At 44.1% G+C, this 17,134-nt stretch overlaps 1 protein-coding gene across 2 annotated transcripts in view; it reads right to left on the reverse strand.

Annotated features, from left to right (window-relative positions):
• LOC142573242 (ATP-binding cassette subfamily C member 4-like) overlaps positions 1-17,134 on the reverse strand; it is a 495,730-nt gene that overhangs the window by 263,413 nt on the left and 215,183 nt on the right. For both annotated transcript variants that reach the window (XM_075682847.1, XM_075682846.1), the window contains 3 exons: positions 12,727-12,918; positions 11,619-11,713; positions 10,064-10,150 (listed from right to left, as the gene is read on the reverse strand). In XM_075682847.1, the coding sequence (XP_075538962.1) occupies positions 10,064-10,150; positions 11,619-11,713; positions 12,727-12,918 (374 nt within the window). The remainder of the gene's footprint in view (positions 1-10,063; positions 10,151-11,618; positions 11,714-12,726; positions 12,919-17,134) is intronic.

Here is a 17,134-nt window from a genome sequence, read left to right on the forward strand (position 1 = left end):
CGTACATTGCGAGGAGGGGGTCTTCTGTGCTTGCCGCAAGATGGCTCGGCGTGTGCGCATAGTGCAGAAGAAATGTAGCGGAAACGTACTTCGCTACTCGTGAAACTGCGACTTCTGTAACTTACATGGTCATAATTACCGATATACACCGTAGTATAACTTTCTACGGCACGTTTCTAAGGCAAGACCGCATTCACTAGAGGCGATTTTGTCCCGCTTTGAACGATCAAACTCCCGGCTGAGTGGTCGCGTCTCCGTCCCACACTCCGGAGACCCTGGTTCGATTCCCACCAGACCATCTTGCAAGATATTTGTTTTATTTATGAAGTGCCGTTTGGCATTTATCGCTCACGGCCAACGCCGCTGACACCGACGTTTACCGGCTTTTCTGCGACACGAGCTCCATAACGCTGTCGCGTTAAAACTGCTCCGCAGGGCTCGAACGCACTTTTCCGCGCATTTCCTCCGGTAGCGTGTTAGCCGTCGTCTGCTACGGCAGGGCCAGCACGGGCGGCGCCACCGTCGAGGCCGCGCCGAACGGAGGAGGGCGGAAATGGTTGCCGCTACTTTACCAGATTGAGTGGTTTCACCCAGATTTTAATCTTCGCGCCCACTCTTAATCGCGCCTGCGTACAAACGGCTGGGGATCCGTCAAATGAACGTATCGTACATTTACTGCCATCGGTGAGTAAAACGGTGCCCGACAGACGGCGCTACGAAGCCAAGACAGAGCTCGTGGGTGGCGGCGATGGAAAATAAACCTGTCATGAGTAACTACTTGAGAGGAAGAAAAAAGCGAAATCAGGAAAGAAACAATTTACGATAACTCAAAGGGAAGCTCAATACTTTTCGAAGCGAAATCGGGATGCCTTAGAACACGCACCTATAAAGCGAGATATAAGAAGGAAGAAGCATGTGCTTCCTGCAGGAAAGCTTGAGAAACTGTAGAGCATGTTTTATTAGAATGTGAAGACATCTACCCAGCGGTAGATCTAGGCACCACTGGCCTACTTGAAGCCCTTGTGTTCAGCGAAAGCAGTGGAAAAGTAAACATGTCCGCAATAGGTATTAGTAAGAGGCGATTGGAGGATTGATGAAAGAAAAGTAGGCAAACTACAAAAAACAAAGACGTAGAAAAGCATAGTTCGCAATAGGGGTTCAGAAAATTTGGTTGTGGGAGTTCATGGTGTTTTTATATATTATTATTTATTTTTATTATTGAACATTAGGCAGTATATTAGCAAGAGCTCGGTGGCGCAGCCCACCGCCCCGTTCGAAAGGGGGCGCTCACAGCATCCATCCATCTAGAGCCGTGAATTCCGCGCTGCAGCTGCTTTTTGCTCAAGAGGCGTACAGCGTTCGGGCATCCCGCGACATCACATGGACGTTGAATTCTCGGCTACTTGCAGGTTGTGGGAGTTTCCGAGTCCGCGAAACCAGCGCAGCACTAGGCGATAACGAAACTACTGAAACGCGAAAGCGTGGGCGGCGTAGATTTGAGCGAAAATGAAACATTTCTTCCACCCACGTCGTTGCCAAGGGTAATTTAAATGAGTTCTTTTTTCTAAAAATGAAATAAAACTGGACAAGTAGCACTTTGTTTCCTCTTTGAAACAATACAAGGACGTCTTGTACAACTACAGGTTTTCCCTCTCAATTTAATCCAAGCGCCAGTCAATTTAATCCGAACGCCAGTCAATTTGATCTAAGCGCCAGTCAATTTAATCCATGTGCCACTCAATTTAATCCAAGCGCCAGTAAATTTAATCCGAGCGCCAGTCAATCTAATCTAAGCGCCAGTCAATTTAATCCATGTGCCACTCAATTTAATCCAAACGCCAGCCGAAATAATCCAAGCGCCAGTGAATTTAATCCAGGCACAACGGAATTGAAGAACCTTTGGATTTCAAGACTACTGAAAATTTGCGAACATATTATGAGTTAACACCTTGAAAATGAAAGGGCGAGGTAGTAGACCTGTAGCTATCGTGCCACGGGACTAACGACAACTTTTGGAGGTGTTGAAGCGAAAGGTTTCACTACGCTAGTCAACACCACGCATCGCGCGAGCCGGCGTATGTCGGAATTGGCTCCGTGAGCGTGTTCGATGTCCAATTGGCTCCGTGAGCGCGTGCGGAGTTGAATTGGCTCCATAAGCGTGTTCGGAGTCGGCGCAGGTGGCACTGACGTGCGGAATGCGTCATCGTTTGACGTTCGCCGCAAGCGCGTGTTTATCGCGGAGGCCGACTATATAACCGCTTGCCAGAGTATAGGCGTGCACATTCAACATGGAAGGAGAAGAGAGTGATACTACCGATACAGAGAGCTGTGTTTATGGCTGTGGAGAAATCGCAAGACAATGTGCTCAACAGTGATGAATAAAGAAGTTTAATAATCCTGTATAACTTATGGTATATATCATTGATAATCAATTTGCATAACTACACAAGGCACACGTATAGCATAACCATTAGCTAACGAAAGCATATCTACAAATGAAACCGTAAGCATAACCATAGGCTAAATCATAAAGCATAACCATAAACTTAACCGTAAGCATATCCATAACTTAACCATAAGCATATCCATAAGTTAAACCGTAAACATATCCAAAGCTAAATCATAAAGCATAACCATAAGCTAAACCGTAAGCATAAGCATAGGCTAACTCATAAAGCATAAACGTAAGCTAAACCATAAGCATCACCGAACCTTTTCGCTTCGAGATGTCCAGGCTTAACTTTAGCTAAGCCCCAGCCATTTTTTATTATTTTCTACATCGCTATGAGAGCACCACAGAGGATGAACATTCTCCGAATTATTTGAGAGGAAACGTCAGCATGAGTACGTCGAGTTATTGGTACACATTCGATTTGGTCATGGCTATCAAACGATACAATAAAGGTTGATTCGATGATAATCATTAGGCCCTCGCTGGGAGGCTTCGGTCGCTACCGAATACGATTCACTATTCTACTGCGATATCCGCAGCCTCCAATCAAAGGCCTTGTCATCGGTACTGCTAAAACAGTCATGAATACTATTTAATTGCATAACTGATATGGTGAAGGCACTAGTGATCACAAGTGAAATACAATGTGCAGTTCGGGGTTGCTGGAGTTTTGTGCAACATAACGTCATATGCATCCAATGAAATACAATGAAACGAGTGACTCACTATGCTTTCTATAAACTCGTATACTTAAGTCACTGGTGAATATTATTCACCTATTTTACTATCCCTGAGACCTCTTTCCCTCGTGGGTGCCGTCAGTACTATCAATGAAGCTGTAGCACGATGAGTACTTTTGCGTTACCATTGCCAACTGATACCGCCGAGTTTTTATTCATCCCTGGTGATGCGCTCACTGCGATGTTCTCGAATTTTTATGCAGAATAGTGTGATAGATATGAAATAAAATGTAATTCACAAGGCTATTCACTAACTATAATTTGACAACTATAGGAAATACTAAGATTGATTCACTCTAGTGATGAAGAATCACTTTGTGTAGTTTGATGGTCAGAGCCATCATTCATGCACGCCGTGAATGCTATAAATGAAAGTGTCCATCAATGAGAGTTTTATTCAGTCAAGAGTGATAATGTACATTGCAGAGCCATTAATGATCACTAGCGATAAGCTCTGTTCGGTGTTCTTGCACTTTTATGCTGCATAGCGTTATGCATGTCAAATGGTAATTCAAACGACGATTCAAGATTAATAACATGGACATGATCAGAATTAGTCACTAGTAATCACGAATCACTTTGTTATGACAGCGGTAGCCACTATTCGTTTATTTTGCCACAGGTACTGAATGTGTTCCCCTAATTACTTTCCTCTGAGATTGCTGATGTGATCGAATTACTGGTGGTCAATGGTGACTTCGTTCACTTTAATTTTCTCGACTACTCACAAATCACAGCTCCATGGACATAAAATGCAGCATTGCTCAAAAGGTGATTAAGTTAGGACAATCATGAAATGAGAAGTTTGAGCCAGTAGTAAATATCAATAACTTTTTACCATTACAGCGTCTACTTGTACGCGCTGCAATTGAGTAATGTTTCAATAAACCAGCAATAACTTGAAGAATATAAAGAACATCAGCGAGTCATTAGCAATAAATAGTGATTTTGCACAGTTCTGTTTGCCGGGTATATACAATTCTTCACTGTAAGGGCATCTCACGAAAAGTCGTTAGCAGCGTAATTAGATTATGGTGTGTAGGATCTCATATGTTTTGGCCCCTGGAGATGACTGATCACATCACATTTCCCGTACGTCGCACATATGTAAACTGCGGTAATACGCTATGAAGTGAACAGGATATTCAGTGTGCTTTACAATGCATAGGGTAGCTGTGATGCGTACGGAACGTTTTCGCAGGTCTGATACGTTCAGAGAAAGGTGGCCCATTTGACGGTTTGCTGTTCTAACAAATTTCTTGAACAGGCGAATGATGTGAATGAGTAAAAAGGGCGGCAACAAACGACGTAACGCCCAAAAGGACTGGAATAGACACATAATTGCTCAAGATACAATCGGCATTAACGGCTTTACAATATCATTAAAAAAAACATCACGTCTTTTGAAAAGCAAGCATACCTGCGTGCACTACAATTTGTGTTTTGTTTTCCTTCACTTGAAGAGGGCCGTACTAATAACAGGGTCAATGATAAATGCCGAGAACGGTGGCATTTATTTTGCTTTGACGAGTTTCTGCGTACATTATTCCTTTCGGGGAGAGCATAATTTGTTGTATATATGGCCTTGCTTATCGTCATCTCTCTCAGTCATTGCTTGTGGACATTAGTCAGGTCGATCGTATGGGATGTTGTCTTCTTGTCAATATTCCTGTATAAAATTCTGTTCACTGTGTGCGTCCGCTGGATGCGCGCTTGTGAAGCAAAGGCCAGGCGTTTCTGAGCTCCATCAATGCCTGACAAATGTGGCGAATCTTGAACTGCGGGAAGGCTTAGTCTCGCGACCGCCATGAGCCTGCCACTTTCGTGTTTCGACATTAAGAAGCTTTCGAATGGCCACAGTGAATTTTACCGTTTGAGTATCACAGTTTCGCTACCGGTATTTGCCATATGCTACTGGCTAGGCAAAAGTAAGACCATCCCTGTATACTACGGGCTCGCAAGAAGCTAGGTGGGTTTTGCAAAAGCTAGACTTCCGAGCATCAAAATGCTTTGATGTCGTAGAAAAAAAGTTCAAAGTAATTTTTATTCATCAGCCTAATAATTTGTGCTAACGCGTCAAGTTGCACCAGTGAACGCAAGGAGGCCAAACGAAGCTTGACTGATATTTGTCGAATGTGTCTCGCTCAAATTTCGCAGAAGGTTCAAGATAGTGAAAGCCATTTCTTGCAGGGCGTGAGCAGACGACCAATGAAGTTGCAGTGGTCTTTGGGGTGTTACCACGATTGTCTGGATATTGTAAATGAAGCACTTCGTTATATCGGCTAATAAAGACCGTAAGAGCTTGCGTCTGGGAATTATGGCAGCTTTGTACAACACATAAATTCTTGAACTAATGTTCGAGAGGAAAGACTACCATTCTAACTAAACAGACGACACGCAGCTGCTTCTATCAGGGGTGCAGCACTTCCGTGCAGACGACAGGCAGATGACCAGCGTCAGCTGTTGTGCGATCATCGTGAGAGGCGCGCCTCAGCTTTAATGTAAAGGGAATATTTTGAAAATTTGTGCCATGGAAGCAGGCAAGGTTTGAGCTGCTGGACGACCATGAAAGATGCCTGATGAAGAAAAGACAAAGTACGCTCGCGTGTCTGCCGTGGATCATTCCCGCATCATCGATGCCTACCGACGAGGTGGGGACTTGAAGCAATTGGCCCAAACACTGGGAATAAATATAAAGACTGTGCGCTCAATCAGCGCAACAGATCGCGAAACAGCCAAGAAATGTGGTGGCTCGTCAAAAAAGTTTGACCGAGATGTGGTCAATACCCTGCGTGAAATTCTAGAAGAGAACCCATCCTTCACGCTTATGCAAATCCGGATGTCGTTGACAGAGAAGTTTCCCGGTACCGAAATCAGCAAGTCTACCATCGATCGGCTTCTCGATGGCTATGGTTATACATTCAAGTTAATTACCCAGAGGCCGGTTGACCGTAACCGTGCTGATGTCAAGGAAGAGCGCCGCAAGTTCGCTCAACGGCTTCGAAACGAGGGTACCACAGTCACGCGGTACTACATCGACGAAACGAATTTCAACGTGTGGTGCGCAAGAAGTTTTGGCAGAGCGAAACGAGGCGCCCCAGCTATTCGTCTTGCAACCAGCACAAAGGGTGCGAATATAAATGTTTTGGCTTGCATGTCTGCGAATGGCCTTCTGCACTGGACTTTAGTGGACAAGATCCACTGAGCTGTATTCAACGAATTTCCCGATGATCTGTCCAAGAAGGTTCATCATCAGGAACCTGGCACTGAAGCTGTGTTCTTGTTTGACAACGCGCCAGCGCACCGCCGTGCTGAGGAGGTTCTCTTGGCCACTACTGAGCACTCAGTGAAGCGGCTTCCACCCTACAGCCCATTCTTCAATCCAATCGAAGAAGTTTTTTCGAAGTTCAAGGCTGGTGTGAAGGCTTTTCTTGCTGAACGGCGCGACCGTCTTTTCATGACACTACCAGGTATCTCCAAGAAACAGCATCGCCGGGCACTGTTGGTTGAGGCCGCCGGAGAGTCAATGCAGCACATCCTGCGAGTTGAGTGCGCTGCCTACGACAGGCACAACTACACTTGTGTGCAAGCTGCCCTAGATTGCCACGATATGTGAAAACTCCTCAGTGCTGCGCTCAAAGGAAAGTCGACAGTCTTCCAACAAAGTGCTTTTGGTTTATATTAATAAAGTTTCCTCTCGCAGATCTACGCATAGCTTTTATGGTCATTGTTTACATAAACGATTCACAGGCGTCGCCTTTGCAACGCAATCAATTGCTTCATAAGAGTTTAAAGAAACTTAACATACTAACCTTTTCTGCTAAATTTCGAATTAGCTGTTTTGCACATAAGTCTACTATGAGCCAGTGATGAAGCATTGCTTCTGCTATGTTAAAATTTTTGTTTCCATTTATTTCTTCAGGTCAATTGGTGCCTCTTGCACCGTTCTAGTGAAACAAGGCTTACGAATTCAGAAAGTTGGCAACTATAACCTCACCTCGGCTTCTTTGCGTCAATTGGCTCACACATGTCAGTTCCTAGTCTTCATAATCGAATCAACTTTTGAGCGACCTTTCATTTTAAGTCCATGAAGCTGTGATTTGCGAGTAGTCAAGGAAATTGAAGTGAACATACTCACCATTGACCACCAGTATTTCGACCACATCTGCAATCTCAGAGGAAAATATTCACCTATAGCAAAATGAACGAATGATGGCTACCATTGACAAAGTGACTCGTGATTACTAGTGACTAATTTTTAGCAACCCCAGGTTATAAAATGTGAATCATCTGTCGAATTATCATTTGACATCCATGACACCACAAACTCAAATTGCAACAGAACGCTGAACTGAGCTTATCACTAGTGATCACTAATATCTCTTTACTATCAGGTAGCAATGGTAGTATAGAAAATACTAATTCAATAACATTTTGATAGATATCAATGACTACGTGCACGATTGATGGCTGCCGCCGCCATACCAAAGTGATTCGTAATCACTAGTGATAAATGCGTAGCACCTCCTAGTTACTAAACTTGTATTGCCATTTGACTCAATTTTAATTTGATACGCATGACTTTAGGCTGCAAGAAGTACGAAAACAAAGAACTGAGCTTGTCACTAGTAGTCACTACTCACCCTTCACTATCAGGTAGCAATGGTAGCAGACCAAATGCTCAGTGATCGTAAATGATCATAACTGGATCATTGTTTAAAGGTTTCATTTGACATGCATGACGCTATGCAGCATAAAAGTGCAAGAACACCGAACAGAGCTTATCGCTAGTGATCGTTAATGGCTCTGCGATGTAAATTAGCAATGTTGACTGATTAAAACTCTCATTTATTGACACTTTAATTTATACCATTCACGGCGTGCATGAATGATGGCTCTGACCACCAAACTACAAAAGTGATTCTTCATCACTAGACTGAATCAATCATAGTATTTCCTATAGTTATCAAATTATAGTTAGTGAATAGCCGTGTGAATTACATTTCATATCTATCACGCTATTCTGCATAAAAATTCGAGAACATCGCAGTGAGCGCATCATTAGGGATGAATAAAAACTCGGCGGTATCAGTTGGCAGTTGTAACGCAAAAGTACTCATCGTGCTACAGCTTCATTGATAGTACTGACGGCACCCACGAGGGAAAGCGGCCTCAGGGTTAGTAAAATAGGTGAATAATATTCACCAGTGACTTAAGTATACGAGTTTATAGTAGGCATAGTGAGTCACTCGTTGCATCGTATTTCATTGGAAGTATATGACGTTATGTTGCACAAGACTCCAACAACCCCGAACTGCGCATTGTATTTCACTTGTGATCACTAGTGGCTTGACCATATCAGTTATGCAATTAAATGGTATTCATGACTGTTTTAGCGGTATCGATGCCAAGGTCTTTGATTGGAGGCTGCGGATATTGCAGTAGAATAGTGAATCGTATTCGGTAGCGACCGAAGCCTCCCAGCGAGGGCCTAATGATTATCATCGAATCAACCTTTATTGTATCGTTTAATAGCCACGACCAAATTGAATGTGTACCATTAACTCAACGTACTCATGCTGACGTTTCCTCTCAAACAATTCGGAGAATGTTCATCTTCTGTGATGCTCTCATAGCGGAGTAGAAAATAAAAATAATGGCTGGGGCTTAGCTAAGGTTAAGCCTGGATATCTCGAAGCGAAAAGGTTCGGTGATGCTTATGATTTAGCTTGTGGGTATGCTTTATGATTTAGCCTATGGTTATGCTTACGGTTTAGCTTATGGTTATGCTTTATGATTTAGCCTGGGATATGCTTACGGTTTAACTTATGGATATGCTTTCGTTAGCTTATGGTTATGCTATACGTGTGTCTTGTGTAGTTATGCAAACTGACTATCAATGATATATACCATATGTTATGCAGGATTATTAAACTTCTTTATTCATCACTGTTGGGCACATTGTCTTGCGATTTCTCCACAGCCATAAACACAGCTCTCTGTATCGGTAGTACTATCACTCTCTTCTCCTTCCATGTTGAATGTGCACGCCTGTACTCTGGCAAGCGGTTATATAGTCGGCCTCCGCGATAAACACGCGCTTGCAGCGAACGTCAAACGATGACCCATAGCGCGGGGCAGTGGCCACCTGCGCCGACCCCGAACACGCTTATGGTGCCAGTTCGACTCCGAACACGCTCACGGAGCCAATTCCGACATACGCCGGCTCGCGCGATGCACGGTGTTGACTATAGCGTAGTGAAGCTTTTCGCTTCAAAACCTCCTAAAGTTGTCGTTAGTCCCGTGGCAGGATAGTTACTGGTTTACTACCTCGCTCTTGCATTTTTCAAGGTGTTAACTCAAAACATGTTCGCAAATTTTCAGAAGTCTTGAAATCTAAAGATTCTTGAATTCCATTGTGTCTGGATTAAATTCACTGGCGTTTGTATTATTTCGGCTGGCGTTTGGATTAAATTGAGTGGCGTTTGGAATAAATTGAGTGGCGCTCGGATTAATATCACTGGCACTTCGATTAAATTGACTGGCGCTTAGATTAAATTGACTGGCGCTCGGATTAAATTGACTGGCGCTTGGATTAAATTGAGCGGGAAAACCTGTAGTAGTAGAGTACTAGTGACAGAATCTAAATAAGGAGTGCTTTCGTGATCGGGCAAGTAACCATGTCCTGCGTTTACCTCAATTTCTCAATTATTAAGGCTCTGGTCGCGATAACATTGACGCCTTAGAGATTCTGGAGCACTAATCTATAACTTTAGCTTCTCCTAATATTTGCATGTAGTGTCCCTTTAAATAATGAAAGTAACAACATCGCTCACAGTAGTGGTGAGCATCAAGAGATGATGGCACTCACACTTCGAAGAGATGCTTTGCGACGGCAGTGTCGACAGCACTCAAAGGATCATCCAGCAGATAGATGTCGGCGTCGTAGTAGAGTGCCCTAGAGGATGAAAATTAGTAGTAAGTGAGAGCTAACAATATGTCACTGGCTTCGTAATGTCTTAACAGTTGGAGAAAAAGCCGCCCACTCTTTCGCCAGCCCCTCCTTTTTTATCGTGACATCTACGATCTTTTTCTACACCTGTAGTAGTACTTGATCTGAACATCACTTTCTTTCAATTGTTCTCCAGCCGACAGGGAAATCATCGTACTTACGCTGAGAAGGCGGGCATTTAATGACGATGGCTGTAACAACTTGACATTAGCGAAAGACATAGATGTACAAACATACGTAAACTACGAGAGAATGCAGTGCTACTACTGAAGCGTACTGCCTTTATTTATAAATTAAACGCGCGACACGAACACTAAGAATGCAGCGGTATGCAGAGCGTAATTGAGCGCGACAATCTGCGTGCTGCAGCAAGCGCTTATCGATGGCGCGCGCGCGCGCATGCGCAGGGGCACGTGCGGACTATTTTTGCGGCACTGGTCCCGCAGGCCTGCTGCTTTGGTGGGTGATTGCTTGCGCTCACTATAATTGCGTAGGATTCGCGAAGGATCGCCTAGCACCAATACAATTGTACAGCAATTGTGGAATGTGCGTTGATAGCAAAGTCAAATTCGAATTTGCGGAAGGCGACCGTTCGAGACCCGATAATATAGCAGCGGCCAGGATCGCAATGTGACGCTAACGCAATGCGGCACTGGGCTAAGAACTGAACGGCGATTTTGATATTTCTCTGAAGAAGTGCATAAAACGCTCTCAAAATAAGGTCAGGGAAAAATAAAGGCAACGCGCCTCAAACGGCACCAGTGTGACGGCAGTATGAACAAGTATGATGATGATGATGACATTGTGAACCCGTATGGCAGCCGAAATATCTTGTTTGCTGATCTTTTAATGTTGCTGATTTCCTTGGAAAACATTTTAGCGCCAGCGAACAGGGACAGAAGGGAGACGACACCACAGTTTACACACACCCAACAAATGGTAATTGTGGCCGCCGTTCATTTTACCCTTGACTCGATGGCAGTATACTAAGCATTATTCAAGGTGCAGTTTATTTAACATTTATTGGTGCAGCGGGCAAAGATATAAGGTTAAATGTGACCGTGTTTACTGTGCAGAAGATGTGGCCGACACAACCTGTATTGCCGAACGTTACGTTAGCCCCACTACGTCGTCTCTTTCGTCTTGTTGGTGATCGTCGTCCTTGTCCCTCTCGTGGCACCGTGACGATATCATAAGAAGCATCGCACGCGTAATGTGAAGACGTGTGACCGTTCCCCACCTAGTTTTTCAGCCACTATCATTCCCAATAATTTATTACTTCTGTAATTGAATGAGCAATACAAGTAATTTCCTGTGTGTTGTCCACGGTATTATTGTGTGTTGGCTTCTTCGGATAATATATATATATATATATATATATATATATATATATAGGCGGAAGAAAATTAATTACCTGGCAAGGTTGACCCTGGCCTTCTGTCCTCCACTAAGAGATACCCCTCTGTCACCCACAAGGGTCCGGTCTCCATAGGGTAGCAGTCTCAGGTCCTGTAAACAGTGCACGGGGCATGACGCATGCGCGCTGCAGCACTGGAACAGAGCGTTGTTTCTTTCACCTACAATTGACTCTTTTCACAATGTTCAGCATCGGTGTTGCACGCGATCGGTACTAAGCAAAGCAGAACAAGTCACCTGGATGAGGTCGCAAACTAAAGCTTACCCTCACCTACATCCCCTGCACAAAATAGATAAAGAAAGACATCCATATGAGTGCCCCTCGTGCGGGTCCGATAAGACGGTGGACAATATTACGTAAGAACGCATCGAGGAGCGGCAAGAAAACATCCACAACGCGCGAAAGACAGAGGCTTTGCTCTCCAGCTCGGAGGAGGTAGCGGTACAGAGGACTGCCATACTCCAGGCAAGCCGAAGAGATCACGCCAGCGGAGTCCTACAATAGGGGCCCCGAGCAGCCTGAAGGCCGCTCTTATTTTGTACACTAAAAGCTTTCTACTATTGATACACCGGTAAACTACGCAGTCTCGTACCTAATTGCGACCATGCTCAGTCAAGACGTAGTCGATACTTATGGCATGAAAAATCCACTCCTTCTGATAGTTATCGTTGTACCACTTGCTGGATAACACTTTTTCTTGACAGTGTCCCTTTCTCGTTGCGGAGTAGCGCTTTCTTACAAAAGAAAGAGGTCGCAAGAGGATGGAGTCTTGATGCGATCGACCATGGCGAAAAAGGGAAGCCTATCTGCGAGCGCGTCGATAACGAAGCTTGTCTCAGGTCTCACAAAACTAAGTATCCGTTTGAAGCGCTGTCTCCTAGTTGATGCTTACTTAGCTTGTCCGCTGTTGAACAAATGCTTTTAACGCTAATTTTTATCGACAGTGTATATCTTAATAAATTGCGATGCAGGCAAAGATGAATCGGTAATTGAAGGTTTTCAATTGCTGACGAGTCCTTACTCCTCCTGCAGTGTGGATGGGAAATAACATTTTGCACCACAAGAGACAAGAACACGCCCACAGAAAGCGCGGCGGCGCACGTACCCTTTCCATGGCGGCGGCGTATATGACTCTCCGGTAGCGTTCCCGATCGTAGGCGCTGTCGAAGACCACGTTGTTCCTGAGGCTGCCAGTGAACATCCATGGTTCTTGCGAAGCGTAAGCGATGCGGCCAAGCGCTTTGGCACTGCCAGCTGACAGCCGCAGCTCGCCCAAGATGGTCATCAGCAGCGACGTCTGCGACCCAGCACAAAGCGACACAACTCTACCGAGAAAGTACGCACAAACGATGATTCCAGAAGAAACGAAACCTAATAATAGCACTGAGGCGTGGAGATTCCTACCTCATGTCACGGCTTCAACAGTGAGACCTTTTTACGTGTGCTTCACGCGGCACTTCAAAAGTGGCACGATCTAGCCGGTTTTGCTGCCCTACCTATCACAGCGTCTCCAAGCAACTAAAGCGACAGTTTGGCAACGTTTCATTATTGTTAGCGAAAACGAGTTTATCTTCAGAAAAAGTTATTTTTTCTCACAGTGTTTTGAATGTGTTGTTGACGTCTGTGAGCAGGGAGAATGAGCTACAATGTCTATCGCGTCTCGCTTCCGTCCTTGTCTAATTCCTTGCGTTGAAATTTCGCCGTCTACAGCTGCTGAACAGGCTTGCTCAAAGCCCTTGCGCGATGTTTAAAAAAGTATATAAAGAGCTTTTCTCAAAGCCGCTTCCGTTTTTAAACATCCTAGGAGCATTTGTTTCCCAAGTGAAGTTCAATTAACAAATGTTGAGGGCGCTTCTATAAGAAAGGTTACTCAGTTGTCCTAGGAGACGGGTGTAGAACGTTTACGGCACGGCAACGACCGCCTTATTGCTTCAAGGTGGGTTAGCGTCTCTTCAACTTATGCCTTCTTAACAATTCTACAGGCTGACTACGTACTTTTAAATAAAAGGGCCAGATAAGCGACCATTTCAGCCGTTGTTAGGCATATCTATGAAATCTGTCTCCATGACGAACTAAGGAGGTGTGCACTCGGGCTCTGCAGCGTGCGGCTTTCGTTACGATGTAACGAGAAATGACCGGACAGTTAACGCTACCAGGCTCCCTGAATATCTGTGTCTGGCAGGAGCTTGCCATAGTTTTGGTCATGAATCACCTCATTGCTGTAAAACACGGGAAAGGCGAGAGATGGAAATTCGGGACGATGATCAAAACGGGAACAAGGTAAAAACGGGAGGCAGCGTTTCGATAAGTGGACGTCTCTTTTTCAAGGAGACATGTGCTCCCCTCGGCACTGTATATACAGGTAACGTTCTTCTAAAGCGGAGAGGGTAAAAAGCGGCTGGGCTAGTGAATGGCCGAAGGTGTCTTAGGAGCGAGGGTGTAGAATTCAACGTCGGTGGAGGAATGTGAGGTAGTGTCCTCTGTGAGCCAGTTCACGTGGCACTGTAGGCTCCTTTTTTCGTGGAAGGGGCCTGGACGTCGGGGGGAGGGCGTAGAGCGGTAAATGCGAAATAAAATGCGCGAACTAAAGAGTGAAAAGCAACGCTTAGTTAAAAGCCTCGAGTTTGCACATGATTCTATTAAAGAGATTGAGGGTAAACTAAATGTGGAAATTGCTACAAGCAACAACCTTGCTGCTGAAAATGAAACGCTTCGATCAATGCACACAAGTCTGGAAAGAAAGCTGCTCGATTCGGACAACCGACTTGCTCTGTCCGAACAATACTCAACAAGGACCAACCTAGATATACAAGGAGTCGTCAAAAGTGACAGCGAATCTGTGGTTGACATAGTCTCAAAGATAGGAAATGCAATCAGTGAGTCAATTCAAGAATGTGACATTAAATGCTGCCATTGGGTACCAAAACAAAAAGCAGATAAGTCAAATATTATATTTCAGTTCCGGTCTCGAGCCAAACGTGATACTGTCTTCCAGAAAGCCAAGAAGATGAGGATGAGGAACGCTGACATTCGACTGGAAAATTCGGGTCCCGTATACGTCAATGAGCACCTCTTCCCGGCACAAAAGAAACTGCTTGCTTTCGCTGTTAAAAAAGTATGAGAATCACTGGAAGTCTGTGGGGTCACAGAATGGAAAGATTTTCCTGAGGCAATCCGATGGTTCGGCGATTGTGCCGATAACCAGCGAGAGAGACCTTATTAGGCTATTCTCGCTTGAAAGCAGTCATGCAGAGCCAGCAATAGGCGATAATCATAGCTCACCTGGCAATTGAAATCTGTCGTCATTCTGCTCTGTGATCACAGGACAACTAAACAAAAATGACCTATCCCGAATTATCCCTGCCCCAACTGGCGAAGCTAATAGACCCAAACTGTGAAACCGCTTTACACCTTAACGCCGGCTCGGTAGGTAACATGCAAGATGAAATTGTGCTGCTTCTAAAACAATTCTTTTCCGAATTAAATGTTTTTATGCTCACTGAAACATGGTATCAACCTGATAGCAAGGTGCTAGAGCTGCCTAGTTACGATATGTTCTTCCTTAACAGATCTAACAAACGCGGTGGCGGTGTCGCTGTCTATACTCTGGCGTGCAATAGGTGCCACATTCTGCCTAATCTTAGTGACGTTACCGATGATTAGGAAGCTATAACATTAAAAAAACGAAATCAATTCATTTCAGTGGTATACCGCCCCGCAAATGGTGACATGAAACATTTTACGGATTATTTCGACCTGATTCTAGATTATGCGTCACTAAACAAATGTTCGCTTTTGTGTAGTGGTGGTATTGATATTAATATTCTAGACCATAACGCCACTGTACATGATTTAAACATCAAGATTCTCTCCTGTGGTTTTGTCAACTTAATAGAAACAGCAACACGTGTCACATGCACTACTGCGTCGGCATTAGGTCTAATAATTACGAACATGGAAACGAGTGTGCTCTCTTCTGGTACAATCGCTTCGGATGTGAGCGATCGCTGTCCGGTGTTGGTCGTCTTCGGGCATGAGCATGCCAAGCGAAACAGTGTGAAAGAGTCTATTACTTTGTAGTGCATAACTGATGCCTCTTTGGAAGCGTTTAAGTACGGCATTAGGAACTTCTACTGGTCCTGCGTGCTGCAGAAAACTGAAGTCAATGATGCATACGACATTTTTTTAAACTATTTCCTTCTTTTCTATTCCAGGCTCTTTCCACTCGAAACGTACATGCCATATTGCTGTAGGTGCCGTACCGGGCCTCATAATCAGGAAGTGGTTTTGGCACGTAAAGCCCCAGAGTTTTTTTTACTAATTAAATTGTCTAGGTTGGCAAGGATGAATAAGTTAAGAATTAAACCTACAAAGTCCAAACCTACAAAGTCCAAGTCCAAGAAACAAACCGATAATAACGCATTGCATGCTTCACTTTGAAGATCACCAAATAGAAATAGTTCAAGTGCACAAGATATTTGGAGTATATCTTTCCTGTTATTTAAACTGGGATGCCCATACTGTCTTTGTCTGCAAGAAACTCTCTTCCGTCTGCGGGGTTCTGTCGCGATTTCTTGAAACTTTACCTTTGAAATGTAAATTGTAAGTTTATTACGCACTTTTTTTTCTCACCTTAGCTACTGCAATTTAGTATAGGCCACAATGACCAAAACAAATATAAGTAATGTTCTCCTACTGCAAAAGAAAATTGTTCGAATAATCGCCAATGTTGATGATACAACTTCCTCCAAGTATGCTTTTGAAGCACATAACATTGTCCGGGTCGACCATTTGTATCACTTTAAGTTGCTACAAAAAATTTATTTTTCGAAGGCATCCATTGCCGATTTTTATCCGACTCTGACATCTTTCGACATTCGTCGTGCTAACATACACACAAGAACTATTAATCCGTGGAATATACCACGTTGTCGCATTAATTATAAATAACAAATGTTGTCTTACAATCTTCCCCATGTTCTAAACACGTATAAACACACAATAGGATATACCAAAGCTGAGCTGCGGAAATATTTTGTTGAAATGTGATTTTATGCCTTTTTATGTTTTGTGCAAAGATTATTAGACTCTTTACGTATAACTGGTGAATGTTGTCTCTCTGTTGACTGTAACTATTCTATGTGTGAATGTTTTCTGTACCACTCGTGTGCTACTGCTTGTAGGGGTTTTCTGTACATAGTCAAGCTGCCCATGCAGAATTTTGCCAGAAAAAACCTCCGGTTGAACCTGGAAAATACTTATACTTATACTTATATACTTATCTGCACCGTTGGAGGTCAGCTAATCCTGCAGATGATCTCCCCTCCACGTCCTCCAGGCCCCTTACACGAAAAAGGGAAATTGCAGTGCCACGTAAACCGGCTGACACACGGAGCTACCGCACATTCCTCCAGCGAGTTTGAATATCACAATTTTCTTTTCAATTCTACACTTTCGCCGCCAACAAACCCTCGGTCGTTGCTTCGTCCACCTGCTTAACTCCCTCTCGACTT

This window comes from Dermacentor variabilis, chromosome 2, assembly GCF_050947875.1.
Source record: "Dermacentor variabilis isolate Ectoservices chromosome 2, ASM5094787v1, whole genome shotgun sequence".
In the NCBI taxonomy this organism is placed as follows: Eukaryota; Metazoa; Arthropoda; class Arachnida; order Ixodida; family Ixodidae; genus Dermacentor; species Dermacentor variabilis.